This window comes from Geosmithia morbida (genome assembly GCF_012550715.1).
Source record: "Geosmithia morbida isolate 1262 chromosome Unknown scaffold_2, whole genome shotgun sequence".
Taxonomy (NCBI): Eukaryota; Fungi; Ascomycota; class Sordariomycetes; order Hypocreales; family Bionectriaceae; genus Geosmithia; species Geosmithia morbida.
In genome coordinates this window covers 2,285,496-2,310,486 of record NW_023336189.1, presented here as the reverse complement: position 1 = coordinate 2,310,486, position 24,991 = coordinate 2,285,496, and the positions used below count along the sequence as shown (strand labels likewise).

Genomic DNA, 24,991 nt, shown 5'->3' with positions numbered 1-24,991 from the left:
TGAGTACTCATTATGGCAGTGGAATGGGCCGATCTGGTCACTCTCGACTTGTCTAAATTCGACCAGCCTGGTGGGAAGGATGCACTCGCCAAGCAACTCTTCGAGGCATTGCAGACCATTGGGTTTTTCTATATAGTAAACTTTGGTCTGACTCAGGAACAAGTCGACCGTCAGTTCTCCATTGGAAAGTCGGTCTTCGAGCTTCCTTTTGAGGAGAAATTGAGATATCGTGCCAACTTGGAAGAAGGCGGATACAATGGTTACAAACCTCTTGGGCTTCGAGTGAGTATGCCGAATAGAGGAGAGGGAACATTGCTAAAAGTATATGGCAATAGGAGGTTTCGCCCGGCATCTTTGACAACACTGAGATATACAACATCCCCAAGTTTATCCCAGCTCTCGAACGTTCCCACCCCGAAATAATCAACGCCCACAAATCCGAAATCGAACATTTTGGCCGTCACATCCACAATGAAGTTGTGAAGAAACTCCTGGTTCTTTTCGCAATTGTTTTGGAACTGCCTGAGGATTACTTTGTAGTTCGTCATCGTTACGACGAAGCGGTATCAGACTGTCACCTTCGATACATGAAATATCATGCGCGCGACGCCGAAACCAACGCAAAGTTGGACAATGTGTGGGTAAAGGGACATACCGACTTTGGAAGTATGACATTGCTCTTCCGCCAACCCGTAGCGGCACTCCAGGTCCGCGGCCCGGATGGTGGCTGGAAGTGGGTGAAGCCATACGATGGGAGCATTACAGTAAATGTAGCCGATGCGCTGCAGTTTCTAACCAACGGCTTCCTCAAGAGTAGCATCCACCGAGTTGTTGTGCCTCCTCCAGACCAGGTCAACACCAACAGGCTTGGCGTCTTATACTTTGTTCGCCCTGAGGACGATCTGGTGTTGAGGCCTGTGGAGAGCCCCGTGCTTGAGAGACTCGGATACGGACCCACCGAAGAATCCAAGGTGATATCAGGCATCACGGCCGGGGAGTGGGTCAAGGCGCGGGTCCGTGCCGGTGTCAACCGCAACAAGCAGGCTCGAAGTGAAATCTCAGAGCAAGAGATTTTCAAGGGTGTGAAGGCAAAATATTTTGATTAGCTTGAAGTTATGTTGAGACCTTGGGAATAGATCGACTCAATCATCATTCACGTATTGATCGAAAACGCTATCGTAAAATCGTCGTCCCACGTCTTGATGACTGCGTATCTTTGTCCGCAACTGACTCTCGCCCCATGTGTTGTACTTTCCCCTGAGGAAGGCGGAGTCGATACTCTGTGCTTCGACGGACTCCGATAGAGATTGCTGGAATATTGGGCTATGGAAGTGATGTTTCAGGGTATCGAAAGCCTCTTCCTTGGTGAGATTGCGCCGCACTCCCTGGAAGAAAGGAACGCTGAATCGCTCCAACGGCCCCCCAACGACACGATGAGTAGTGGCCTTGCAGATTCCATTGGTGACAACCTCAAAGGCCTGTCCGATGTTGACGACAAAGGTCCCCGGGAGCACTGGCACATCTATCCAATTCCCCTCCTTGTTCAGGACTTGCAAGCCCTTAACATGAGGTGGGGAGGCCTGTAAAAGAAAGGTCCACCATCCTGAGGAATCTTTGTGAGGTCCAACACCTTGTCCTTCAGACCCGTCATTCATGGCGGGGTAATGAACAAGTTTAAGTCGGTGCTGGTCGGAGAGAAATCCGAGGAAGGTGTCATCACGGAGAAACGAGAGTGCCTTTGACACGAGGCGAAGGAAACGTTCACCGAGGGCCGTCATCTCCGTGATGTAATCCTCTACGATACCACGAAGCTGAGGATATTCTTCCGGCCACTTTGCATCTTGTCAGGCCGATCCGACTGCATCGTAAGACACGCACTCACCTGGTTTGGGCCGCGAAGTCTTTCACTCAAAGGGAGCCCTTCAGTCCAGGTGGCCGTCAGCTCATTGGCAAACTCAAACTGCTCGCGCCGGTCGCGTTTCCCTGCCGTTATTTCGGAGCCGTCGGCGCTGAATCCCAAGAAGTGAGGTGACTTTCTCAATGCTACCTTTTCTTTAGCTTGGCTTGGCAGAGAGAAGAGTTTAGGTAGAGCCTTCTGCATGTCGGATATCACACGGTCAGGTACGCCGTGATTCTTTACATAGAGAAATCCGACGTCGATCAAGGCATAGCGCAGCTGAGAGAGAAGCAATGACTCCGTTGATGGGTCTCTAGACAAGGAAAGGTCGAGGCGGGGAATCTCCGTGAAGCTTCCTGCTGGAGGAGACATGACGCAGTGATCTGAACAGGTCGGGTGCTATTGCTGACCATATTGTGTCGAGTTCAATTAGCATGATGAACAGTTCATAAATTCTCACCCAAGCAACCGGTTCTCTGAGATCATCAAACCGAAAGAGTCTATGGCGTGCAGGTGGCAGGATCGCACGTCATGAATCTACACACCAAATGGTGGAGAAATATCCTTGCTTACCCTGGCAGGAGCATATGCGGCCAACAACCCTGATCTGGGTAATGATTATTATGTCAAGCTAACCACAGCATTATCTCCATACAGACTATCCAGTGCCTGATATTAGTTAATGAAACCCTCACGTAAGAGCTGACGAGAAATTTAGAAGCGATATCTTGAAGTGCGCTCAGGAGGAAGTCACATGAAATCCGAACGCTCTATCTAAGTAATTGACCCGGCGGCAAACGGGTGCTTATTAGACGCGCACGAGTACGACAATACTTATGTATGCATTCTTATTCTTACCCTGTGATAACCATTATCCGCCCCCCCCCCCCCCCCCACATCTGAACGTAAATAGAAATAGAAATACCTCCAAACGGTTCTCATTGTTTAAACGATGAAATTACACAGCTGCTACTAACCTACTAGACATGCTCCTAGGATATGATAGAGCCGGTAAGATCCTTCCACTCAGCTTTCTGAGAGTGCTCGGACTATGCGGGCGGATATACTCAAAATTGAGTGTTGACAGAAACAAAACAAAAAACATGGTTTGCCAAGTAGTTAAGCCCAGATCACTTTCAGCAATATCGTATAAGTATGAACATGGCACATCTTTAGTGTCTGCGAATTCCTTCATAGATAGAATTAGGGTAGTGTGTACCCTCCGTCAATCAGAATGTCGCTACCCGTCGTGTAGGAAGAAGCATCACTGGCCAAGTAGAGGTAAAGGCCCTTTATCTCCTTGGTGTCTCCCTGACGACCCAGAACGGCCATACGGTAAGCTTCGTTGACCACACTGGGGCCTGCACCAAGTCGTGTATCAAAGAAGCCAGGCGACACAATATTGACTCTAGCAAAGTCGCGCCATTCGCGGGCTAGAGACTTTCCAAAGTGAGACACAAAAGCCTTGCCCCCATTGTATACAGGCTGGTCTACCGGAACGTTGACGATATGGGCGCTGATGCTGGACGTAATGATCAAGTTCCCGCTGCCTTGCTTCTTGAAGACCTCCCCAACATATTTAGCGCAGTAGACGACGCCGTCAACTGTTGTATGTAGATGAGATCTATCAGCACTGCTCTCATTTCTTGACGCATCAAGCCCGAAGTACATGAGACGCAGGGAGGTGAAGAAGATTGCTATTGTTAGGCATCAATGGTCTTGTCAACTCACCATTAACCGACATCAACTCCCGGTATTCATCGAGAGACATGTCTAGAATTCCCTTGGAGTTGGCAATGCCTATTGGGAATGCGTCAGTGTGGCATGCACGTGATGAAATTGACCTACAACTCACCAGCATTGGCGACAAATACGTCAATCTTGCCATAGTCCTTGACAATATCGGCCACCATCTTCCCAACCTCTTCCGCTTTGGAGACTGGCATTACACTGGTGTCAGCGTATGGGTCCACCTCTACAGCTCTGCTGTGTGTAAACCCACCGTTGACCTTGTAGGCCGATGCCTTGACACCATGGGTGTTGGATATCTCCTCAGCCCGCTCGATAGCTGCATCGTTTCTACGACACGGGAACACGTCAAAGAAGCCGTGCGGTTAGTGAAAGAAGCTCGATATGCCTAATCAGGTAGCATACCTGTTGTACAGAAGCACCACATCGGCATTTGCCTCAGCCATTCCCTCGGCCACAGCCAGACCGATTCCATCACCTGCACCAGCCACGACTACGACCTTGCCCCTCATTTGGAACTGATGGATAACATTGAGAGGCGTTTTCGGTACAGGGCGAGGGAACCCATCCCGTTTCACTGCTGCGTCTTCAATACTCGCAGACATTGTGACGAAATAGAATGAGGCAATCAAAAGTGAAGAAAGGCCGAGGTCTTTACTATCGTTGGGAGCAAATAAATTAACCAGGAGGGTGTGGTGAGGATGTGTTCATATGTGATCTGTGATCTGAGCGGGGAATCACCCAGCTCATGTATAAACTACAGATCTGCATTTGGCACCCACAAATAACGTGAGCAAGGTAAATCTAAGAAGATATCATGGCAACACGTCACTGTTTTTCCATGGGAGGACTCGACAACTGTCCCACTGCTTAATCCGACATACGAACCTCAGTGATAAGAACACCATAGGCACTTTTCATGAGCCGAGTGGAAAGATGTATATCAGACAGGTATGAAGCAACTGCGAAGTTCGAAGTATATTCTTCGGGTTCATATAGTTGGAAGCGGAGTGCTGTACGGAGATAAAGTCCGAGCGCTCAAGTTGCTACCTAACAGTAGAACCTGCCATCGATCCACAGCTGTAACTTTTTCCTTTCCGCGAGACCCATTTCACCCCGCAGAAACGGGGCGATATGAGCGGCGCGGGGAACTCTGCTCCACTGTACGGAGTAATCATCAAAGCTTTCCCCGAGGACTGATACACCAGACAGACGAGGGAGGGACAGCCCATACTCTGATCATGGTCTGTTATCTGCCAAAATTTAGGTCGTATAGAGGCATATCAAGGCCTACCATTGATGCGTCGAAGGGAGAGTGTTTGTCGCTGGCAGCGATTGGTCTCAATATGGCGACGAAAAGACTTAAAGAGATTCCCTAACGGGCACCACAGTCAGGGGAATCCCGAGATCAGTTTCTTCGTCAAGCTTCACCGATGACTCTAGAGGCGAGTGTTTTGTCTTTTAAATATCTCAAATTTTACTTACGCGTTACTCCGTACAGACCAACCGCTCATACATTATGTATGGCCCCAACCAAGCCCGGTTTAAAGATCGCTGGATTCCAACGCTAGATAATCGATGTCTTGGTGAACAGCATACACCAGAGTCTGTGGAAGCGATGTAAAAAGAAATATACCTTCACCAATTGATCACACTCTATATTGGCATTTCTGTGCAGGTACATTTCTGGCAGCACGGTGAGGTCCTGGAAAAGGTTCAAGGCCTTGGGCCCATTGTTATGGGACACAAAGTCTGGTGTCGTACATTCATTCCATCGGTCCAGCGGTAACAGCTGTTGCTGTTGGAGACCACGTTGCCATCGAGCCCGGGGTCCCAATGCCGGCGGTGCAAGGTCTGCAAACGAGGCAGATATAATCTTTGCTCCAACATGAAATTTGCAGCAGATCCCCCAAAGGCCGACGATGCTCTCAGCCGTTTATACAATATCCCCGCAGATTTCGTCTGCAGGATACCGAAGTCTATCAGTCTACAAGAAGCTGTTCTAGTCGAACCGTTGAGCGTTGCGGTACTACATACATGGTGCCCGTCTGGCGGAGCTGACGACCGGTCAGACAGTACCGATTCAAGGTTTTAATATAATCGGGTTGCTCGCTACCGCTACCGCAACAGCTTTCAGGGTTTAACAAATTGGGATGGAAAGGCCTGATCAAGGGATGCCAGGCTCGGTCATGTCCGAAAAGGAAGCAGTCCTCAAATTTGCGTTTCGTTACGGACCTGAAGACTATGAAAAAGCTCTCGGATTAATCGCTTAACCCATTTCTTATGATTTGTCGGGTACCTCACGCTCTGCCGGGGAGATTACGGCTAGTGCGGACTTTGGGGTTGGGGTCAAGACCTAGTCGATATCATTCTTTTCATAACAATGGCAGCCGCTTTTCTCTTTATTCTCTAGCCAGGAACTTAGCTTCGTAAATGGGAGATCACATGTGACTACGAAGCATAAAGTAGACTAGCAGTTGAAAAAAAGAAAAGAAAAAAGAAGCACGGACAGTACATAATACTACCTAGATATTGCGACTATACGTATAGTAAGCGTTCCCCTCATATACTTCCGATGTTCCAAGATTATCTCCGTTCATCCGGTCTGCCAGAATAAGACTAAGCTCCACGGATGGTAAAAGTTATATAGAACCGGTACGCGTAAATATCGAGGGGGAGGCAGACGGACTCAGCGAAAATGTGAAACTCGGGCAAAAGGGAACCAACCGCTAAGCCTTGGGCGACGCTGTTGCATACGCTTCCGCCTTATCACATCTCTATCTTCCATCTGCTTGGAGACGGAATGGACAGAGGATCATACCAGGTGAGAATTCTCATGTTATTGCGGCAGATAGCGCGGGTTCTCAATGTACTCCTACTTCAAGTCCGCTTAGTGTGGTTATTATGACTGCAGATCGCAAAATCCTGTAGATGTCGAAAATGAAGGTCAGATGTCGTCATTGTTGTAACCTGCACCAACCACCACCAAGCACATCATGATCGGATACAGACTAGATCCACTGTTAATCAAACCATGGAATCCAGGCTGCTCATACTGGCCGTTAGGAGAGCAGACAGCTTCGTTTATACTCATCCTTCTAGTCCCGCAGCTTCATACTACTTTCCGTGATGGTGCTTGTTGACTCTGCAATTGCTGCTCTACGTCCAGTTGAGGGGCCCACGGGCCACGACATAGGAGAGAAAATGATGGGGGGAGCCATGGCCTATGAACTGCCGCGTATCACAAGGTCTAGATGTACTCGGCAAATATATCGTTTCCAAGATAGACAATGTTATCATTCTCAGCCCCAGGAGGGTCAATGCAACTATACTGGTACGCACGAGTTTTTGAACTGCTAGTATCCGCATTGGTTGTATTCTTAGCGGAGTGGAAACCATGATTCGTCGCCGCACTCGGTTCTACTCATACATCTCTACATGTGATCTTCGATACGCTGGAGGTCCTTTCCACGACGCGCAGCAAACAATCAGCCCTACTCCCAATTTGTTAAATGATCGGACACAGCAAATCAGCTCTTGGACGGACCTGGGAATCTCCCGGCTGGCGCTAACATTGTATTCCGCTCCAATTTCTCTCTACAAGGATGGCGTGTTTTCCTAGTGACTGCCAACATCCTCTACCTGAAGAGACCGGGATATCACGAAGGAGGGTGTGTAATTACCGACTTGCTAGTGTACGAACGGGACAATTCCTCTCCTTTTTTCTGGTTTAGTTCGAAAACGAGAAAGGTATACGTAAGAGCCACCGGAAATGACGATGTGGCCATAGAATATATAATACCTAACCCCCCCCCCCTTTCTTCCTCGCCAAAAGCACACGGTGTTTCTCTGTTACTCGCTACCAACGGTGCAGACATTCTCGGCAAGTCTCTCTCTCTCAGATACCCATTATACTCTCATTGCTATTACCAAGAACACTCATCCATACACACACATCTCCACAATGAAGTTCACCATTCTCTCCATGGTCACGCTGGCCGTCTCGGCCGCTGCCTCTCCTCTTGTCGCCCGTGCCGCTCCGACCAGCATCGATGAGGCCCTTGAGCAGGTCAACGGTCTCGTCAGCGGTGGAGATCTTGTCACCCTCCTCGAGGGTGCCCTCAACAGCATTCAGGGACATACTGGCGCTATCAGTAAGACTTGGAGCACAGACTACAGCATGATCCGTTTTCTAACTGTTCCTGCACCCCAGACTCAACCCTTTCCCAGGTCAACAGCAACGCCATCAGCCAGGAGGACGGCAGCAGCCAGCTGGCTGCCCCCATTGACGGCCTCAAGTCCGACCTGACCAAGCTTGTCAGCGGCCTGAACGCCAACCCTACGAGTGGCATCACTGCCTCTCAGGATGAAGTCACCCAGGTTGTTTCCCTTGTCAAGGCTCTCCTCGTTGAGCTCGTCAACACCGCCAAGTCTATCGCTTCCGCCCCGGGCCAGGCCGCCCCCCTGACTGCTCTGCTTGACTCCGTCTTCGCCCTCTTGGCTAGCATCCTCAGCACCCTTGTCGGCCTTCTGGATGTTGTCGCCTCTCCTCTCGTTGACCTCTTGACCTCCATCGTTCCAAGTCTCAAGGATGGCGACATTCTTCCTCTCGTGTCCCCTGTCTTGGGACTTATCACCTCTCTCTTCCGTGGTCACTAAGCCATTGGAGAGTGACCCTTGAGCAATACACTACTTGCCGCCCATCTGGAAGTCGCCGAGTGCACACATATATAATTTGAAGCTTGGAATATGTAGAAAATGACAGCGAAAGGCAATGTTGGCCTGACCCCACGATATATCCAATACATATATTATAGCCCATACATAACTCCATTGTATATTTGTATATGACGACCATCTTTATCCTCAATGACATGACTTCGATGCTCTAAAACAACAACTTACAAGGATTACACGTATTGTCCTGTCTCGGTATTGGAGGGTGAGGTGGGGGTTCGAATACACCAGTTGCCCAATGATGGCGGGGTTAATGTAAAATGTCTCTGCTCTTGAAAAAAAAAACCCAAAGAAATTTGAGCCCACCCTGCACTTCGTCTCATACAAAAACTAGACATCATCATCGACTCGGGTTACCGCTGTCTTCGCGCACTATTGAAGATCAATGATAGTACCTCAAACGTCGAAACTACGGTACACTATCCATTTTGGCCCTATATCAGCTGGCCCCGAAGGTGCGTCGTCGGCATGAACCGTTACCTGAGAGCGTCAACTCTACGGTGATCCCTACTTCCCATCATGACATGGCTCTTCAAAGAGTACATGGCACTTGCTGTCAAATACGAAACGTCTATCAGTCGTGATGCTGTTATTATGTGCAGCGCAGTGCTTCTTCTGGTCCTGTTATTGCTTCTGGTCACCTTTGCGTACAACATAACTTTTCATCCCCTCGCAGACGTTCCGGGTCCCAGGTTAGCTGCGATCTCTAGTACCTGGCTCGCTTCTCACGCAAAGAACGGGCGCCTGGGCGAATTGGGGCGTACGCTGCATAGTCAATACGGACCGGCTGTCCGAGTCGCCCCGGATCAAGTATGGTTCAACAGCAGGGCTGCCTTCAAGGCCATCTATCGTACGTCCTGTAGTCCCCCATCACGATGCACCTCGACAGCTTTCTCACCAAATATATCCAGGCCCTGGAAGTGGCTTTGAAAAGTCGGATTACTATCGTCAGTACCATCCACTGGGCCTTCAAATCTATTCCAATAATGATGACGTGGGAAACTGATGCGTCTGATGTATGATGTATGCAGTTGCCACGGCTCTTCAGCGTCCGCACATAGACTGGCGCCTAAAGGTCCATCCCGTTGACACCCTCGACCTGTTGTCGGAGAGGGACATGAGCCGATACCGACTTCAAAGACGCCTGATTGGACCTGTGTATCGGGCTGAAAATGTCGCCCGGTACCGCAAGGCAATCGACAAAGTCTTGGACTCGGCCGTCACTAAAATCCACTCTCTCCAAGGCGCCAAGGTTGACCTAAAGGAGTGGATGCACATCATTTCCGTCGAGTGCCTCGGGGCCGTCGTCCTCTCGTGGTCACCAGGGCTTTTGAAGCAAGGCACAGATTGGGGCACCAGCACACACAGCTACCGTGCATGGAGGCGCAAGAGTGTCATGGGCCTATTTCCAACTGTCGCCAAGTTGGAAATGTGCTACAAAATCATTGGTCGCGTATTCAGTCACGTATGGGATCTGACCTTTATACCTCCGCCCAATTTCCGCCCCTTTTTCCCGGTAAGTCTAATGGGTTACATAACTCCTTCTTGGACGCGTCTGGCTGACGGTACGAAATTTAAGCCTATCGGCAGGCGTATCTCTAAACGAATCAAGGCCATGAACAGAGGCAGCAAGCAGGATCATGACGATCTTGCTGCTGACCTCATGCGCATACATCAAGAGAAACCGGCCTTTAGTGAGCCCTATCTTCGAAAGATGATCATGACAAATTTTGGTGCAGGTCATGAAACATTGGCCTCTACTCTGACCTCCGTCATGGCCATGATTGGAACCCACGATGAGGTTCCCCGTAAGCTGTCTGAGGAGCTCCGCAGTTCTGACTCTATCACGATGCATTACCTGGAGGCTGTCATCAAAGAGACAAAGCGTCTTCATCCTGTCATTGCCACGGCCTTACCACGTAGGGTACCCCGTGAAGGGCTCCATATCGATGGTGTCTTCGTGCCTGCGGGGACCACCGTCGGATGCAACCCAATTGCCCTACATAGAAACGAGGATATCTGTGGGCCAGATCCCGACGTCTTTTCCCCCGAACGATGGTTAGACAGCCTGGACTGCGCAAGGGATATGGAGCAGTTCAGTCTAAGCTGGGGTGGCGGGGCGAGAACATGCCCGGGGAGACAATTGGCCGAGATGATTGTCCAGAAGGTCATATCCAGAATGACCGAGGAGTTTGAGTTGGAGGTCCACATGCCTGATTTCCAGGAGATGCCATCTTACTTCCTGTCCATCATGACGGGCGTCAGTGTTCGCTTTCTTCCCAAGAGGAAAGACCAGGGATGAGCTTCCTCAACCGAGATGCCTCTATCCTGGAAAGATGCGGTGGCTAAACTCCCGTCCAGAGTCTACGGTACGTGGCTGTCGGAGAAGGCCATACCGGTGGCCTGGGGCGTGCCAGTCACGGCCCACGACTGGCACCACACTTAGTATGGCCTCTTTATCAAGCTCGCCTGGACAATATAAACAGCCCACCCCGGAACGCACATTGTCGGCGCATACGCATTACCGATGATTCAAGGGTTGCGAATGCCATGTACACAGTGGTGGACATAACATGTCTGTACCCAGAAGCATATGCAACTATTCGGAGCATCCCAGGGTTCTGGCCTATTACATAGAGCCAGCGAGAGCCGGTTGTCCGAGTTTGATCAATCTTTGGACTCCGAATACCTGAATTTGCCAACTCAATATGCGCCAAATCAATTACAGATGACCATTGATCGAATAAGAGGCTCCGGAGCTCGCTGACAGGCCCACTGGGCTTCAAGACGTATGCGACGGAAATAGCCGCGATATCTGCAAAATGGTCCTCCAATGCCATGATTGCTCATATTTCGGATGATAGAAGCCATCACTAAATCAACGTACGGCAGTACAGGATATCCCATGTTGTGCACTTCCATAGACTGGGGTGGGTGAGCAGCAGCATGTTATTTGGGTTTGATTTCCATTAAACCCGAATGCGGAGAGGCCAAGGCCATGAGGACACCAGGAACAACCATGGTATCATTCTGCATCTATGTGCACCTGGTGGCGCAAAGTTGGGTGTCACACCCTGATTGTCCTTCTGTTATTACGTCTCGGTAACTCCCTGAGGGAATAGGACGAGAATAGCGCGTTATCAAGACGCAGTAACAGAAGGACAATCAGGGTGTGACACCCAACTTTGCGCCACCAGGTGCACACAGTTTCTTCCATAGAGGCTTCCACGAAGCGGGGTGTCTCGTCATCACCTTTTCTACACAGTAATAATAGCAGTATCTGGGTCATGCCTTAGGGAGTGAGATATGACAGTTGACATGACATTGCGAAATCGGTTCATTGAGCCGTCTTTCTCTTGGCGGCCCACCCCCCGGTCGCGAACATTCAACCTACTCAAGTGTCTGCTCTGATCAAGGATTACTACTACAGCATTGTGTACCCACTTCATTGACCCGAGGTGAAGGAGGGCCCGATCTGCGTGCGGTGCTCAAAAAGGGGGCGAGACCTGGCCGTGACAGTTGTCCCACCATGCCTTCCCAACCATTTAGATAGAGGAGAGAGAGGCGGGCATTATCCGGATGTTACGTTGTAGGTCTTGTGGCACCATGATATGATATGAAAGATTTAGGTGATCAATCGTATCGGGCCGTGATCTTACTGGATCCGTGTCGAACCTTCTGTACCCGACGTTTCCCGTGATGCAAATACGGGTATTTCCTATCCCAAGGGATGGTAACAATAAGGCGTTGATATCAGAACGGTTATCTCCCATGCTAAACCATTTGGGCAAAGGGGCTCTGGTACTTTTTACCCTAGTGTGTGAGTAATATTAGTACAACATCTTCCCCAGATTCGGCTGCCGAACACCAAGGTAGTAAGGTAGTATGATTAATAGTATTATCATGGAATTACACGTTGACGAAAGTCCACGAGTCTTAGGGGAAGCTACAGCAATGTCCGCACAGAGTTAAAACAGTTTGCATTATTACGTGGAGTATTGGAAATGCAAATTCGTGCGAGTCCTTCGAGTGGAAGCCTCTGCAATACTCGTAAGGTTTCTCTCGCGCTCTTCACGAGAAAACATCTACCGTGATTGACGTCTCATCTGGAGGATGGCCCCGCTTCACGAGACACTCTTATTATTCCCTGGATCCAATGGCAGCGTATCACCGGCAATGGCGAAATCGCACACGCTAGGAGCAATGCGACCGAGCGCAAATTTCTTGCGCCAGATCATTCAGCTGCGTTTCCTACGTTGATTCTTATCAACGCTTGCCGAGCCTGCATCTGTACGGTCAAATAGTCTGCTGACGGGCTGCAGCAGATGAGTAACGCTTCAAGTTTCTTTGGCTGTGTATCGCAGTTGTAGGAGTTAGTAATATAGTAGAAATCTCTCGCCTTGAAAGAGGGAGCCCTCATGAACCAACGTATTATTCTTGGCAGTAAGCCATGTCTTGACTAGTATGTGGACGAGGGAGCGAGAGCAATAGAGCATGGGAGGAGGGTGGTCGGGTCGAGACATAGACGAACTTTTGTCGCATCCAATGGCACGCAAGCTTCTGTTTCTGTAACGCCACCCTGTTGGTAGGTTCAAGAAATTGAAGCATATCCGATAACTTTGGCCTCTAAAATTCAATACAATGGGGCCCCGTCACATGTTGTTTCGAGAACGGTGCCACCGTATCGCGGTTCTGTTTCTTCCCCTGACCTGTACCGCAACACCATTGAACTTGAAGGGGTTTTGGCTGTAGAAGTTCCTGATAAGTGAAAGTGAGCCAAGACTCTCCAGGATTTCTCTCCAGCCTTGGCGGCCGACCGACATGCTGATCTTCAAGTTACGCACGGCTGTCCCGAAGGTGGCGACCGGGGCTGGAACTGGATCCAACCAGTGGAAGGAAGGGGTCTCAATCAAGACAGCACACAGCCAACAACATGGCGGTAGTAGCTGATGAGGAAGCACACCATTCCTCGATCATGTTGTCTACCGTTTCTGGTTTTTGCCTCTCATGGTCACCCAACCAGCTGGCCGCACTCACGAAAGTCTGATAACACCATCATGGGATGGGAGGCAAGATTAGGATAACGCTCTTAGGAGCCTTGACTCTTCAATCTTCTTTGCCCCGTACCCCATAGGTAAGACAGGCTATGGACGTTTATTGGGCAAGGGTTCTTTTGCTCCAGAGCCACCTTCCTAACGCAGACTCAACCCACCCTCCTCCGGCTTGCAACTCTTGGCGTTTGCCCCTCCCAATGGTGGTCTTGCCCTTCCTTCTTATTGCATGTTGCTCTTGTGCTTTTTTTATACTACGACTATATTACTCGCACATATTACTACTTGTACTCCATAGACCGTAAGCGTCAGCGTATGTGTGGTTTGGGTGGGACTTCTAACGGCCAAAGAAAGCCAAGGGACGGCTGCCGAGATGATATGAGAAAGCAGATTACTTTTTGTTCGAGAGGCTCTCGTGGTGTAATTGTGCGCCGCAATGAACAGCCCGAGTATATTATATCCTGCTAGACCCTACCCGTGTCACATGCCCTGCACTTGTTTTCTCCTTTCCTCCCGCTATCGATCCTCCAACCTCTTCCTCTCGTATCCTTGACCTTGTACCCCTGCGGCTGTCCTCCTCTTGGGACAATCCAGAAAAACGAGACTACCAAAGATGACGACCACGGTAAACCTCGACAACGATGCCATTGCCCAGTCTGGGCTGGTTGACCCTGAGAACAAGGGACTCCCTGTCAACCAGGCCAAGGGCTCAATCGACCTGAGCAAGGAGGCTCCTGCGCACGCGGTCACGTCCGCTACAGATAGCGACGTGTCCAATTATCCCACTGACGAGGAGCTGCGCACGCTCCGCCGTATATCGGGAAAGATCAAGTGGAGCATGTGGACCATTGCCTTTGTTGAACTCTGCGAACGTTTCTCCTACTACGGTTCTGCCGTCCTCTACACCAACTTCGTCAATAATCCTCTTCCCGAAGGCTCGACGACGGGCTCCCCTGCCGACCTGAGCGGTCAGCCTGGTGCCCTCAACATGGGCAGCAAAGCTGCTCAGGGCCTCAGCCTGACCAACCAATTCGTCGCCTACCTGACTCCCCTACTTGGGTAAGTTGGCCTGTTATCCCACACGCAGGATAAATCGAAGAGTGGAAACGAAGGGCGGAAACAAAGATAGCATATTTGCTTGCTTTCTTTCTTTCTTTCTTTCTTTTTCGTCCTTTCTTTCTTTCTTCTTCTTCTTCTTCTTCGACTATGCTGCTAACATTTTCATGACAATAGCGCTTATATTGCCGACGCTCGCATGGGTCGTTTTTGGACCATTCATTTTGCTATTGGAATCTCCACTATTGCACACGTTATTCTCGTCGCCGCTGCTTCCCCCAGCGTCATCGTCAAGCCTGACTCTTCATTCGCGGCCTTTATCATTGGCCTTCTCACTCTTTGCGTGGGAACGGGTTTCTTCAAGGCCAACGTGTCTCCCCTTCTAGCTGAGCAGGGCGAGGACACTCACATGCACGTTACCACACTCAAGACTGGCGAGCGTGTCATTGTCGACCCGGCCGTGACCAACACGCGCGTCTTCCTGTACTTCTACATGTGCATCAACATTGGCTCGCTGTCTGGCCAGATTGGCATGGTTTGGGTCGAGAACCTTCATGGTTTCTGGCAGGCCTTCCTGATCCCCACAGCCTTGTTCCTTATCGCACCGTTTGTCCTCTGGTCAAACAAGAAGAAATACAAGCTCACTCCCCCCACGGGCTCCCTGTTGTCCAAGTTCCTCCGCCTCTTCCGCTACGTTCAGACGCGCTCCAGCTTCTGGAAGCCCGACTGGGAGCTTGGTAAACCCTCTAACATCGCCGTCTCTCAACGCCCTGTGTGGATGACGTTCGACGACGCCTGGGTCGACGAGGTCCGCCGTGGCCTCATGGCCTGTCGCGTCTTCCTCTTCCTGCCCATATTTTTTCTGGCCTACAACCAGATGACGGGAAACCTTACCATACAGGCTTCGACCATGACTCGTCACGGCACTCCCAACGACATTCTGCAGAACCTGAACCCCATCTCCATTGTCATCATGATCCCCATCATCGACTACCTTCTTTACCCCGGTCTCCGCAAGGCCGGCATTGCCTTCACTCCCATCAAGCGTATGGCCGCCGGTTTCTTCTTCTCCGCCGCCTCCATGGTGGCCGCCGCCGTCATGCAGTACTACATCTACAAGACGAACCCCGACTGCGGCTGGCATATCAACGACGGCAAGGACTGCGCGCCTTCTCCTATCAACGTCTGGGCTCAGTGCCTGCCCTACATCCTAGTCGGCCTGTCCGAGATCTTCACCAATGTCACCTCGTACGAGTATGCCTTCTCCAAGGCCCCCGAGAACATGAAGTCCCTCGTCATGAGTGTCAATCTCTTTATGAGCGCCATCTCTGCCGCTATCGGTCAGGCCTTCACCCCTCTTTCCGGTGACCCTTACCTGGTCTGGAACTACACTACGGTAGCCATCATTGCGTTCCTCGGTGGCGCCGGATTCTGGTTCTGCTTCCGGCATCTCGATTCCGAGGAGGATAAGTGGAACATGCTCAAGAAGACGGAATTCATTGGCACTAACAAGCCCCTGGAGAAGGACACCAAAGAGGTCTGATGGAGAAGATGTGCGTAGAAGTGTAGGACAGGATGTTTGTTGTTTTTCACTAACGTAGCCGGGAAAAGACACGAGATACCTTGAAAAAGAGTTAGAAGCTATTATGACAATATATTTGTGCTCCTCAATTACCATAGCCTTTACGCTGTGAACATGCACCTCCGGCTTCTCCTGGCCATTGTTTCAGCAATTTGTGTTTAGTCTCCCCGTTTTCCTCGAGCGCGACTGCATACATATACATGTAGATATTCCAAGTAGATCTAAGCTGTCAAGATACATTGCTCTTACAAGCTACGGCACCCGCAAAGTCCCCAGAAAGACCGCATTACAAGAATGCGAATAGAGTTAAAGATGCACAACCGGGCCGATGGAACTTGTACGTCAGATTCCTGCACGGTTATCACCAAAGGGACCTTCCAATAGTAGTGAATGGTTATATCCCATTTGGGAAGCGAACGACATCAACGAAGTAGTGATTACTGGGCAGTTTCAATATGTGTCACCCTTCAGGGGCGTACAGCACACGAGCTTGTGGTTCTTTTGTTCTGAGCGTACTTTCATGCTTGTGCTTTTAGTCTCCGCGATTAAGCTATGGTAAGTGCTACAGAGGGCCGGCAATAACACAGACAAAACCGATTGCCTATTCCGGCCATGATACAGAATGCAAAACTCTTGGTCTCGTGTGGGGCTGAATGCTGTGGTCCGTGGACATTTGCTAACAGCCATTGTTCCGCATAGATCTATTCATCGTACCCTGTCTAGAGTAAACCTGTATCGTTTCCTTCTAGAGAGAATAAAAACCATGGAGCACACATGTCCCTACGACCCTGTTGAAGATGAAAGGCTAGAGAGGTAACAGTGAGCGTCGTGGTCGATAAGAGATAATCAGCAACGATAAGAGCCAGGGATGGCGCGGGACAGCGATAATGTTTTTCCGATAACCAATCCGCCAAAAGAGGAGCTAATATCGCATGTGAAGGACACGTTACCAGGGTCAAAATGAGAGAGACAGCGACCTCCAGTTTGCAGCCTCGATACGTCTGCAATCATGGTAAGCTAACTCTTGAGATGCGGAATCGAAACAATATATTGTCTACCAAAGCTAACGAGTATCTTTTGGTCCCATAGAACGTTTCATACAACTCTGCCCTGCGGCAGAGCAAAGCCATCCGCAATGAGCTGTCAACCTTGACAGCCAAGCAGACGCCCACGCCAGCCGAGATTGGCAATATCTCCGCGTCACTGGCCACCTTCACGAAGACGATCGACGAGTACAATGCCCTGGCACGACAGGAGATTGTCCCCAAGAAGCAGGACGAGGCGCACGAGCGCATCCGGCGGTTTCGCGAGGACTTGACGACGTTCCGATCGGATGTGGACGCCCTGAAAAAGGTCCGCGACGACGTGCAATACCAGACAAACCGGTCCGAGCTGCTCGGCCAGCGACGACCGTACAACGCCGCCCCGGAGAACCCCTACGCAAACATCTCTCGCCAGCAACAGCAGCAGCAGGCGACGTCGGCTTTCCAACCTCAGCAGCAGCAGCAGCAGTACCAGCAGCACATGGGCTCCGGGGACGACGTGCGCGAAGCCCACGCTCTCCGTGAACAAAACTTCTTCTCCAGCACCAACCAGGCTCTCGACGATTACATTGCGCGCGGTCAGGCTGTACTGGGCGATCTGGGACAGCAGCGCGAGATGCTCAAGTCGACGCAGAAGCGACTGTACAGTGTAGCCAACACGCTGGGGGTCAGCAGTGACACTATTCGTATGGTGGAGAGGCGTGCGAGAGAGGACAAGTGGATCTTTGCTGCCGGCGTGATTGTCTTCATCCTGTTTTGCTGGCTGGTTCTTCACTATCTGCGGTGATGTTTTATCCGAGGCGATGAGTTGTTATGTTCAGGGCATCGTTATTTTCCTGTCGGTGGTTAGGGAAGCGTGGCGTTCGGTTCCTTTCGGTTCCTTTTTTTTTCAAATTTTCAAAATAGCATATTGGGGAGGGAGAATCATTAGCGAAAAGTACGAGTTTTCTTACATCCCGCCGTGTCGACTGGAATACGTTCCTGGCTGGGTGTTATGGCAGTAGTAGTAGCAATGAAGAGGTGTATATTGTACGCAATTCCTAAGTCCACCATAATAGCCTGTACTCATCATAAGTTCTTCATGAGATTCTCATTGCAACTGTCAATTCTGCCTGTCCATCCTGGCGGCCCTAAGCATCATCCTCGCCCTCGCTTCTACCCAGGGCGATGGTAAATAAAACATCCTTTGTAGTCTCGACCTCTACGACGCGAGATTCGGGCAAGATATGGTTACTAGTACTTATCCTGCCGCCCATCTGCGTCTCCCAGTCGACGACATCCCACTGGAGACCTCTAGTGGTAATGCGGCTGGGCTCCTTGAGGGGGATGATGCCAACGTACTTTCCAAACACGTCATTTTGGCTGATGCTGCTGTCGTCGTCCTCCCCCCTTATGTGGATACGATGAGATCCCGACTTGAGGAGAAAAGTGAGGCTCGACCCAGAGAGGAGGAAGATGCGCCCACTAGCGTAGTTGTCATCCTGCTGGAACAGGTACAGGTGGTGAAGTTGGCTGAGACCCTGATCCAGGCGGCCTCCAATGCCGCCCATAGCAACAATGTCGATGCCCTCTGGGTGCTTCTTGCGGATCCAAGTGATGGCCTTGCCGAAGTCCGTCGAGTGCTGGTCCTTGTCATGGACAACCTGGGCGGGAGTGGGCTGCGAGGTGTAGAACTCACGGACCGAGGGGGTCAGTGAGTCTAGATCGCCAATAATGGCCTGAAGGTTGGCCTGTGTCGCAGTTAGCCGGCATGCCTCTTTCCGACCCCCAAGAATATGTGTGCTTTGTAGGGTCGAGACTTACAAACTTGCCCCGAAACGACGACAACTCATGAAGACGGTTGGCTCCTCCGTCGGCTGCGATCCTCAACGACGCTAAATGTCATGGGCTGGTCAGTTTTCCGTTCTTGCCTTTGTCTATTGTCCCGGCCGTGAGAAACGTACAATTCTTCCAAAGGCTGCGCAGACTCGTGCCATTTCGCAATGGCTGATTCAGGATGAGCAAGGCAAACTCGGGGACATTGTCCCGAATCTGCAGCAGCCGGGCGGGGTGCCACTCAATAACGTGTTCATCTGCGACAGTCATACTGTTGGTTTTGGCGTCCTGTCTATGCTATATGCTGCAATGTATTAGAGGGGCGGTCTGTCGGTTTCTTGGTGGGGTATGTTTTTATCAGTTGTTTCTTCTCCCCCAACGGCCAGGAGTTGAAAAGAGATGAATCCTGTGAATACAGTTTTTCCAATTTGAAGCACTTTGAGGAGAAGAAGGAAGGAAAGATTCATATGTAAAATACCTCGAGAAAAGGAATGGCATGCATATTTGCTTTTTTTTTTTCGTACTCCCCTTAGCTACACCCTGTCACCGCCAAATACACGCATCCTTGTAGAAGATATTTATGCCCCCATTGCAGATCCATTCACTGTTATATCTACTCTTATATTAAATCTTTAGATTCACGGTGAAGACAAAAATTAATCGAGTCACGAACAAATCTAACATCTGCTAAATTATGGAGATTTCAAGTCCAGGGTGGGCAGCTTCAAGGGTAAACTACGGCTAAATATTACCGGCCATCGGAACATGACGGCAGAAAAATATCCCCAGAACTGGGGGTGTCACGGCGATTGATTACCAAGATTACCATGCTCTTTAAGCATCTTTCTCTGCTTGTATCTGACAAATTGCTCCTTCACTGAGTGTGTTCCCTCCGCAACCCTCGGACGACATCCAAGAGCGCTCGACGAATCTATTGCTCTGGTCTACGGCACATATCATGTTTCGTACCACATTCCGCGCGGCCTCGAGGTCGACAGCTCTCCGAAGTCTGCGAGCTCAGCAGCCAGCATCCTCCTTCCGTCGCTTCGCCTCGACCTCGTCTTCGCCGGCAAACAAGCCACGGACATGGAAGGGCTCTGTCCTCCGTTGGGGATTGGCCGGTGGAATCCTGTACTACTACAGCACAAGCAACGTATTTGCCGACGATGCCGCCTGTGCGACACCCTTGCTCCTATTCACCCTTCCCTCTATCCTTTCTTATTTCCTGCTAACGTTGGACCTGTTTGTTTAGCTCAAACTATCGCACCGCCTCCATCCTTTACAGACTCTGACCTCCCGACCGTTGACTCTCTCCTCGAGGAGAAGCGAAAGCTGGTGAAGGAGACGAGCGAAAAGGCCGCGCCCAAGCCTGCTGCCGAGACGAAGCAGAAGCAGCTGCCTCCTGCTGAGGCGCCAAAGACGGAAACCCCCGGTATTGAGGGCTCTGGTGATGTTGCCGCTGCCGCTGGTGTCCAGGCTCTCGAGGGAGAGGCGGACCAGCAGGGCGCTTTCAACCCCGAGACGGGAGAGATCAATTGGGACTGCCCGTGCCTTGGTGGCATGGCCCACGGCCCTTGCGGGGAGGATTTCAAGACGGCTTTCAGCTGCTTTGTCTACTCCGAGGCTGACCCCAAGGGAATGGACTGCATCGAAAAGTTCCAGTGAGTATTGCAGGTCGTTACTTGGGCAGGAAAAGACGATTCGATAAATGCTGACAATCGACTCACAGGGGCATGCAAGACTGTTTTAGGAAGTATCCTGATATCTACGGCGGAGAGCTGACCGATGACGATGGGTCGAGTGACGCACCCGCCCCCGCCCCCGCCTCTGACGCGCCCATTGCCCTGGCTTCCGATGCTTCTACTGCTCCCGCCACCACCACCGAGGCTAAGCCCGAGGCTGCCTTCCAGGCCCCTGCCGCTAAGCCCGAGACCCCCGAGGTCCGTCTTGACGCAACCCCCGTGGGTGGATCTGCCGACGGCAAGAAGCACAGTGCCACGCCCATTAAGGAGGGCAAGCCCAAGATGTGGGTGGACGCTACTGCCGCCAACGAGGATAAGAACAGGATCAACCAGTGAAGGGGGGGAGGGAGAAAAGAAGAAGGCGTTGAGAGAACGGTGCGTCGAGGAAAGCATGTACCGTTCTAATTCAAAGAGATGGACTCTTGTTGTATAACATCAAACGGCGAGGAGAAGGCTATTATTCCCTTAGCCCTGTACACTTGATTAGACAATGTACTATTGGTTGGGAGCGGGGGTATACCAAAAAGCATAACCACTAGAAATTTCACTCTCCATCTGTTTACGACGGCAACCATCACGACGGTGAGAGACGCAGAGCAAAGAAGATTGGGTCCAAGTGAGTATTGAGGAGGAATAAGGTACATGGTGGTGTCTCGCATCGATGAGAGTTCTTGGCTATAGTCCCTGCCAATCCCTAACCATACCCGGCATAGATTAAAACAAACAGGCAAAGCATAAAAGCGCCTATGACGACTTTAAGAACTCTTATCTCCCTTGGTCTTGTAGAGATATCTTCCCACAACCGACTGGAGGGCACCCACACCAGCAATGATGCCGATGCCAACACCAATGTTGTCCCAGGACAGACGCCCTCGGTCATACAGACCCCAGGCCTTGTATCCGAGGAAGGAGCTCAGGCCGACGACGGCAGCAAGGTTGGTAAGGGCGAGAGCACCGGCGCCCGAGTCGGATAGCTTGGAGAATTGCGTCGTGAGCCAGCTGTCAGCTTTGCGGGCCTTCTTCTTAGCCTCAGCCTTCTTGGCTTCGAATTCGACGGCGGCCTCGCGCTCCAGACGGGCCGATTGTGTGTCCGTCTGCACTTCCTGGTCGAAGAAGTCGGGGTTCACGGTGCGGACGCTGGGGGCGTCCACGTCGATGAGGGAAGCTGTGGATGTTGAGTCGTTGGAGACGATCTCCGGAGGCTGGGGGGCGGCAGCCTGTCATGTTGTCAGTGGTATAAGGGAGAAGAGAAGATGAAAGAGTCACGTACCTCGGCAGGAGGCTGACGAGGTCCACTGGCAGCAACGTCGGCGTATGACACTGCGACGTGATTAGTTTTGAGGTTGACTTTGATGTTGGTCAACTCAACGCTCCGGGGAGTATGCACTTACTGGTGATGGCTTGCTTGTTCGTGATGGTCGGGTGTGAAGTATTGGTTGATGATGTAAACGGACGATGAAATTATGGAAATGTGGAAATTATGTAGATAAGGATGAAGGAAGAAAAGGAGAAACTAAGAGAAGAAGCGATGGGATTTAGTCAGATGACAGGACAAGATGGGCAGCTTTCTGTTAAGGCTGGCAGAGGGTGGACGGTGGGCAGACTGTGACGCAAACAGGTTCATACTTGTACTCTTGGCGCCCGAGAGCCCATGTGATGACGTATTGAGACAGTCGACCTGTAGCTCCTCGGTAAAGCAGTAATAGCGACTGTTAGCTGTACTCGTACTAGATCTTAGACTAAAGCTTCTCAGCTGTGAACACCAACTAATCCAAGTTGGCTATAATGCTTAGATTGCATCATTCCTGGGGGGACTCTCCATCATTCTATATTCATCTTCTATCACTTCATCGTGTTGCAACCTGCTTAACCCTGCTGTTCCTGTGTTGTTATCAACTTCCCTTCTTCCCTCAGCATCCTTGCTAAGGCTCTCCAGCAGAATCAACTAGACAGCCCCTCGTCGTCATCTATTCAGTACCAAGATATCATCCATGCACGTGTGCAAGTGTAGTTGAAAAATAACTGTGGGTACGCATCGTCGATTCGACATGGATCCATGTGATTGCGAGCACAAACCCTGCGAGCCATAAACTGTACTCTTACGGACCCATATTGATGGCCATCGGTGAAAGCGACAGAACAGTCACTACTACGCGTATATCATAATGGAAAGATTAACAACATTCCTGGTTGGAATGGATTGTATTATTGCTGATAAGTCATGTTTGTTTCTTCGCAAGTCGCTCTGTGAAAAAGAAATCTTCGAATAATGCAAGAAGATGAAAAGAAGAAAAAACCATCCTTCCAACGCCAACTGGCCTTTTGGGTATCTCATCCCTGCTCTACCTCTCATTCCCCTACATGTACATCGTCCTTCGGGCTTTAACAAGCTTAGGGTTTGCTTCACGAGATTTCACGACGTCTTATTGTGTTGATGCATCTCTCGGAATTTGCCAACCCAATGCTGCCGCACGGGGTCTGGCATCTTGCAAAATACCATGGCCTTGTTCTCGTTGCTGAGGACATTCTCTGAGATCTTAACCTGGAGATCGAGCTCCTCTGCCGAAAAGTCGCGGAAGAATATGTCGAGGGCCTGCTCGCGCCACCGGGGTACAGCATGACTACGTATCGCCTCGAGTATCTCCTCCAGGAGAGGCGCCTGAACCAAGGGGGCTGAGTTGTCGCGCGACTGGCCCGCTGCCGCTGCCGGGTTTGGAGTCTCCGTGGATGATGCGAGCAGAGGTGTCGAGGTTGGCCAGCCGACGCCAGGACGCGACGAGGTACGCCGTCGCTTGTTGTTGGGGGACAGTCCGGTCGTGGAGGGTGTTGTCGATGGGACTGCCGCGCCTGTCAGTGGTGGTGACAGATCGAGGTCTACACCAGACGGATCGCTCGCGCCTTGCCGCCGCTTCCGCCGTTGGTGTGACACCGTCTCGTCGGGTGGTGTCAGGGCGCTGGAGCTGGTGGTTGCCATGGAGGGTGGCGGAGGGGCCAGAGTTGAAGGCACTGGTGGGACCGGCTGCTGGTGCTGGTGCTGCTGGTGGACCGGTACGGAACCTGTAGATGGTCCTGTGGGTGTGCTCCCGAGGGTCGGTCGTGGGTTTTGGCTGGGGTTGGGGCTGGACATGCCCATCTGCAGATTTGTCGGGATGGGCATGATGTATGCTCCCGGCATGTCCGAATCGTCAACGATAGAGCCGTCCGTCTTCCGTCTGGGCTTGACGATGCGTTTTGGTGCGCCGCCTGATCCAATGACATCGGGATAGAGGATCTCCATGTAGTCTTCATGTTCGAATGGACGTCCGCGTAGTGCGCGTGAGAGAGGTTCGCGCTTTTTTTGTTTTGTTTGAAAATCAGCGCTCAGCCACGGGGAGATGAGAAGCAAACAGGAGGGAGGAAAGTCTGCAAAGGGTCGGACGTACCTCAATGTGTTGTTTCCAGGCCTCCTCGGTGGCCGTCACGGTCCTTGTAGCGGGGTTGTACAGGAACTCGGGGTCCTCACGCAGCCCCCTCCACAGACGAAAGCGTTTGCGCGCATTGTCGCTCTTGTTGATGAGGTGGCTCTTGGTGGGAAAGGCACCGTGGGTGGCCTGGAGGGATACGGCGGCGCGTTCCCAGGCCTCAGCCTTGAAGCTGCTATTCTCACGAAGACCCAGGCCTACGCTATCGCACAGGCTGCGGAAGAAGGTGGCCTCGTAGGCCGGGGTCCAGCTGAATCTGGGAGCTCGCCTGTCGCGCTCGGCGCGTGCTGGATCGACCGCTGGACCCGTACCGAGATTGTCAAGGTCGTCTTCCGACATGGCCGGGTGCCAAGTGTATGGGATGTGCGTCGTTTATTCCCGTCCCGTCTGTTCCTACCAACTAACTCTACGCTCGTGCAGCTGCTGTCGAGTTGTTGCTATCGTCGTGCAAGCCGGTCGGAGAGAAAAAAAATATAAGAGGCGAATTGTGGGACGGCGGTGTCGGCGGCGTCGGCGGGGACTTGGCCGCGGTGAGATGGTGCTCGCGAGCGGGGGGGGGGAGGGATTCAGAGGTCGTCAAGGACAATTATTACCAATACTGCAATGGAAGGTGATGGTGATGATAGCAGGCATGTAGTGGATGCATAGATGGGGGACTCAGTAGCTATAGATCGGTGTTGACGTTGACGAGTGGCTGGCGATTTTACGGCATGGTCGGATGGAGATTCAAGACTAGGACGGAGATTCTCTCTTTCGCATTTCCCACGGACCCGCGGCGCGCGGATGCATCCAATCGAGCAATCGACTGTAAAATTGGCGGCATCGGCCTTTTGCTCCTGCCGGGAGAAGTCCAGTGGA

The 24,991-nt window shown here is 51.3% G+C and overlaps 12 protein-coding genes across 12 annotated transcripts; 7 read left to right on the top strand and 5 right to left on the bottom strand.

Moving 5' to 3' along the window:
* Nucleotides 1-12: 12 nt before the first annotated feature.
* On the top strand, nucleotides 13-1,106 carry GMORB2_4357 (Isopenicillin N synthase; the record flags this gene model as incomplete). Its single annotated transcript, XM_035466332.1, has 2 exons — nucleotides 13-282; nucleotides 336-1,106. 2 exons carry the CDS (start codon nucleotides 13-15, stop codon nucleotides 1,104-1,106), a joined length of 1,041 nt encoding a protein of 346 aa, XP_035324169.1.
* A 36-nt stretch (nucleotides 1,107-1,142) lies between these two features.
* On the bottom strand, nucleotides 1,143-2,269 carry GMORB2_4356 (Isopenicillin N synthase; the record flags this gene model as incomplete). The annotated part of the gene is made up of 2 exons (XM_035466331.1): nucleotides 1,143-1,832; nucleotides 1,883-2,269. 2 exons carry the CDS (start codon nucleotides 2,267-2,269, stop codon nucleotides 1,143-1,145), a joined length of 1,077 nt encoding a protein of 358 aa, XP_035324168.1.
* Nucleotides 2,270-3,100: 831 nt separating this feature from the next.
* On the bottom strand, nucleotides 3,101-4,251 carry GMORB2_4355 (sorbose reductase; the record flags this gene model as incomplete). Its single annotated transcript, XM_035466330.1, has 4 exons — nucleotides 3,101-3,501; nucleotides 3,629-3,697; nucleotides 3,753-3,976; nucleotides 4,052-4,251. The coding sequence occupies 4 exons, from the start codon at nucleotides 4,249-4,251 to the stop codon at nucleotides 3,101-3,103; spliced, it is 894 nt and encodes a 297-aa protein (XP_035324167.1).
* Nucleotides 4,252-7,610: 3,359 nt separating this feature from the next.
* GMORB2_4354 (uncharacterized protein) lies at nucleotides 7,611-8,305 on the top strand (the record flags this gene model as incomplete). Its single annotated transcript, XM_035466329.1, has 2 exons — nucleotides 7,611-7,800; nucleotides 7,860-8,305. 2 exons carry the CDS (start codon nucleotides 7,611-7,613, stop codon nucleotides 8,303-8,305), a joined length of 636 nt encoding a protein of 211 aa, XP_035324166.1.
* A 672-nt stretch (nucleotides 8,306-8,977) lies between these two features.
* GMORB2_4353 (Cytochrome P450) lies at nucleotides 8,978-9,389 on the top strand (the record flags this gene model as incomplete). The annotated part of the gene is made up of 2 exons (XM_035466328.1): nucleotides 8,978-9,233; nucleotides 9,295-9,389. The coding sequence occupies 2 exons, from the start codon at nucleotides 8,978-8,980 to the stop codon at nucleotides 9,387-9,389; spliced, it is 351 nt and encodes a 116-aa protein (XP_035324165.1).
* Nucleotides 9,390-9,404: 15 nt separating this feature from the next.
* On the top strand, nucleotides 9,405-10,685 carry GMORB2_4352 (Cytochrome P450; the record flags this gene model as incomplete). The annotated part of the gene is made up of 2 exons (XM_035466327.1): nucleotides 9,405-9,899; nucleotides 9,963-10,685. 2 exons carry the CDS (start codon nucleotides 9,405-9,407, stop codon nucleotides 10,683-10,685), a joined length of 1,218 nt encoding a protein of 405 aa, XP_035324164.1.
* Nucleotides 10,686-14,047: 3,362 nt separating this feature from the next.
* On the top strand, nucleotides 14,048-16,033 carry GMORB2_4351 (proton-dependent oligopeptide transporter, POT family; the record flags this gene model as incomplete). The annotated part of the gene is made up of 2 exons (XM_035466326.1): nucleotides 14,048-14,467; nucleotides 14,786-16,033. The coding sequence occupies 2 exons, from the start codon at nucleotides 14,048-14,050 to the stop codon at nucleotides 16,031-16,033; spliced, it is 1,668 nt and encodes a 555-aa protein (XP_035324163.1).
* Nucleotides 16,034-17,081: 1,048 nt separating this feature from the next.
* GMORB2_4350 (golgi SNAP receptor complex member 2) lies at nucleotides 17,082-17,902 on the top strand (the record flags this gene model as incomplete). Its single annotated transcript, XM_035466325.1, has 3 exons — nucleotides 17,082-17,084; nucleotides 17,162-17,457; nucleotides 17,659-17,902. The coding sequence occupies 3 exons, from the start codon at nucleotides 17,082-17,084 to the stop codon at nucleotides 17,900-17,902; spliced, it is 543 nt and encodes a 180-aa protein (XP_035324162.1).
* A 343-nt stretch (nucleotides 17,903-18,245) lies between these two features.
* Nucleotides 18,246-19,200, bottom strand: GMORB2_4349 (thiamine pyrophosphokinase; the record flags this gene model as incomplete). The annotated part of the gene is made up of 3 exons (XM_035466324.1): nucleotides 18,246-18,845; nucleotides 18,919-18,989; nucleotides 19,059-19,200. The coding sequence occupies 3 exons, from the start codon at nucleotides 19,198-19,200 to the stop codon at nucleotides 18,246-18,248; spliced, it is 813 nt and encodes a 270-aa protein (XP_035324161.1).
* Nucleotides 19,201-19,888: 688 nt separating this feature from the next.
* GMORB2_4348 (mitochondrial intermembrane space import and assembly protein 40) lies at nucleotides 19,889-21,008 on the top strand (the record flags this gene model as incomplete). The annotated part of the gene is made up of 3 exons (XM_035466323.1): nucleotides 19,889-20,105; nucleotides 20,183-20,591; nucleotides 20,660-21,008. The coding sequence occupies 3 exons, from the start codon at nucleotides 19,889-19,891 to the stop codon at nucleotides 21,006-21,008; spliced, it is 975 nt and encodes a 324-aa protein (XP_035324160.1).
* A 419-nt stretch (nucleotides 21,009-21,427) lies between these two features.
* Nucleotides 21,428-22,296, bottom strand: GMORB2_4347 (Alanine racemase, N-terminal domain; the record flags this gene model as incomplete). Its single annotated transcript, XM_035466322.1, has 3 exons — nucleotides 21,428-21,889; nucleotides 21,943-22,019; nucleotides 22,221-22,296. The coding sequence occupies 3 exons, from the start codon at nucleotides 22,294-22,296 to the stop codon at nucleotides 21,428-21,430; spliced, it is 615 nt and encodes a 204-aa protein (XP_035324159.1).
* A 789-nt stretch (nucleotides 22,297-23,085) lies between these two features.
* GMORB2_4346 (uncharacterized protein) lies at nucleotides 23,086-24,472 on the bottom strand (the record flags this gene model as incomplete). Its single annotated transcript, XM_035466321.1, has 2 exons — nucleotides 23,086-24,003; nucleotides 24,095-24,472. The coding sequence occupies 2 exons, from the start codon at nucleotides 24,470-24,472 to the stop codon at nucleotides 23,086-23,088; spliced, it is 1,296 nt and encodes a 431-aa protein (XP_035324158.1).
* Between the last annotated feature and the right edge of the window lie 519 nt (nucleotides 24,473-24,991).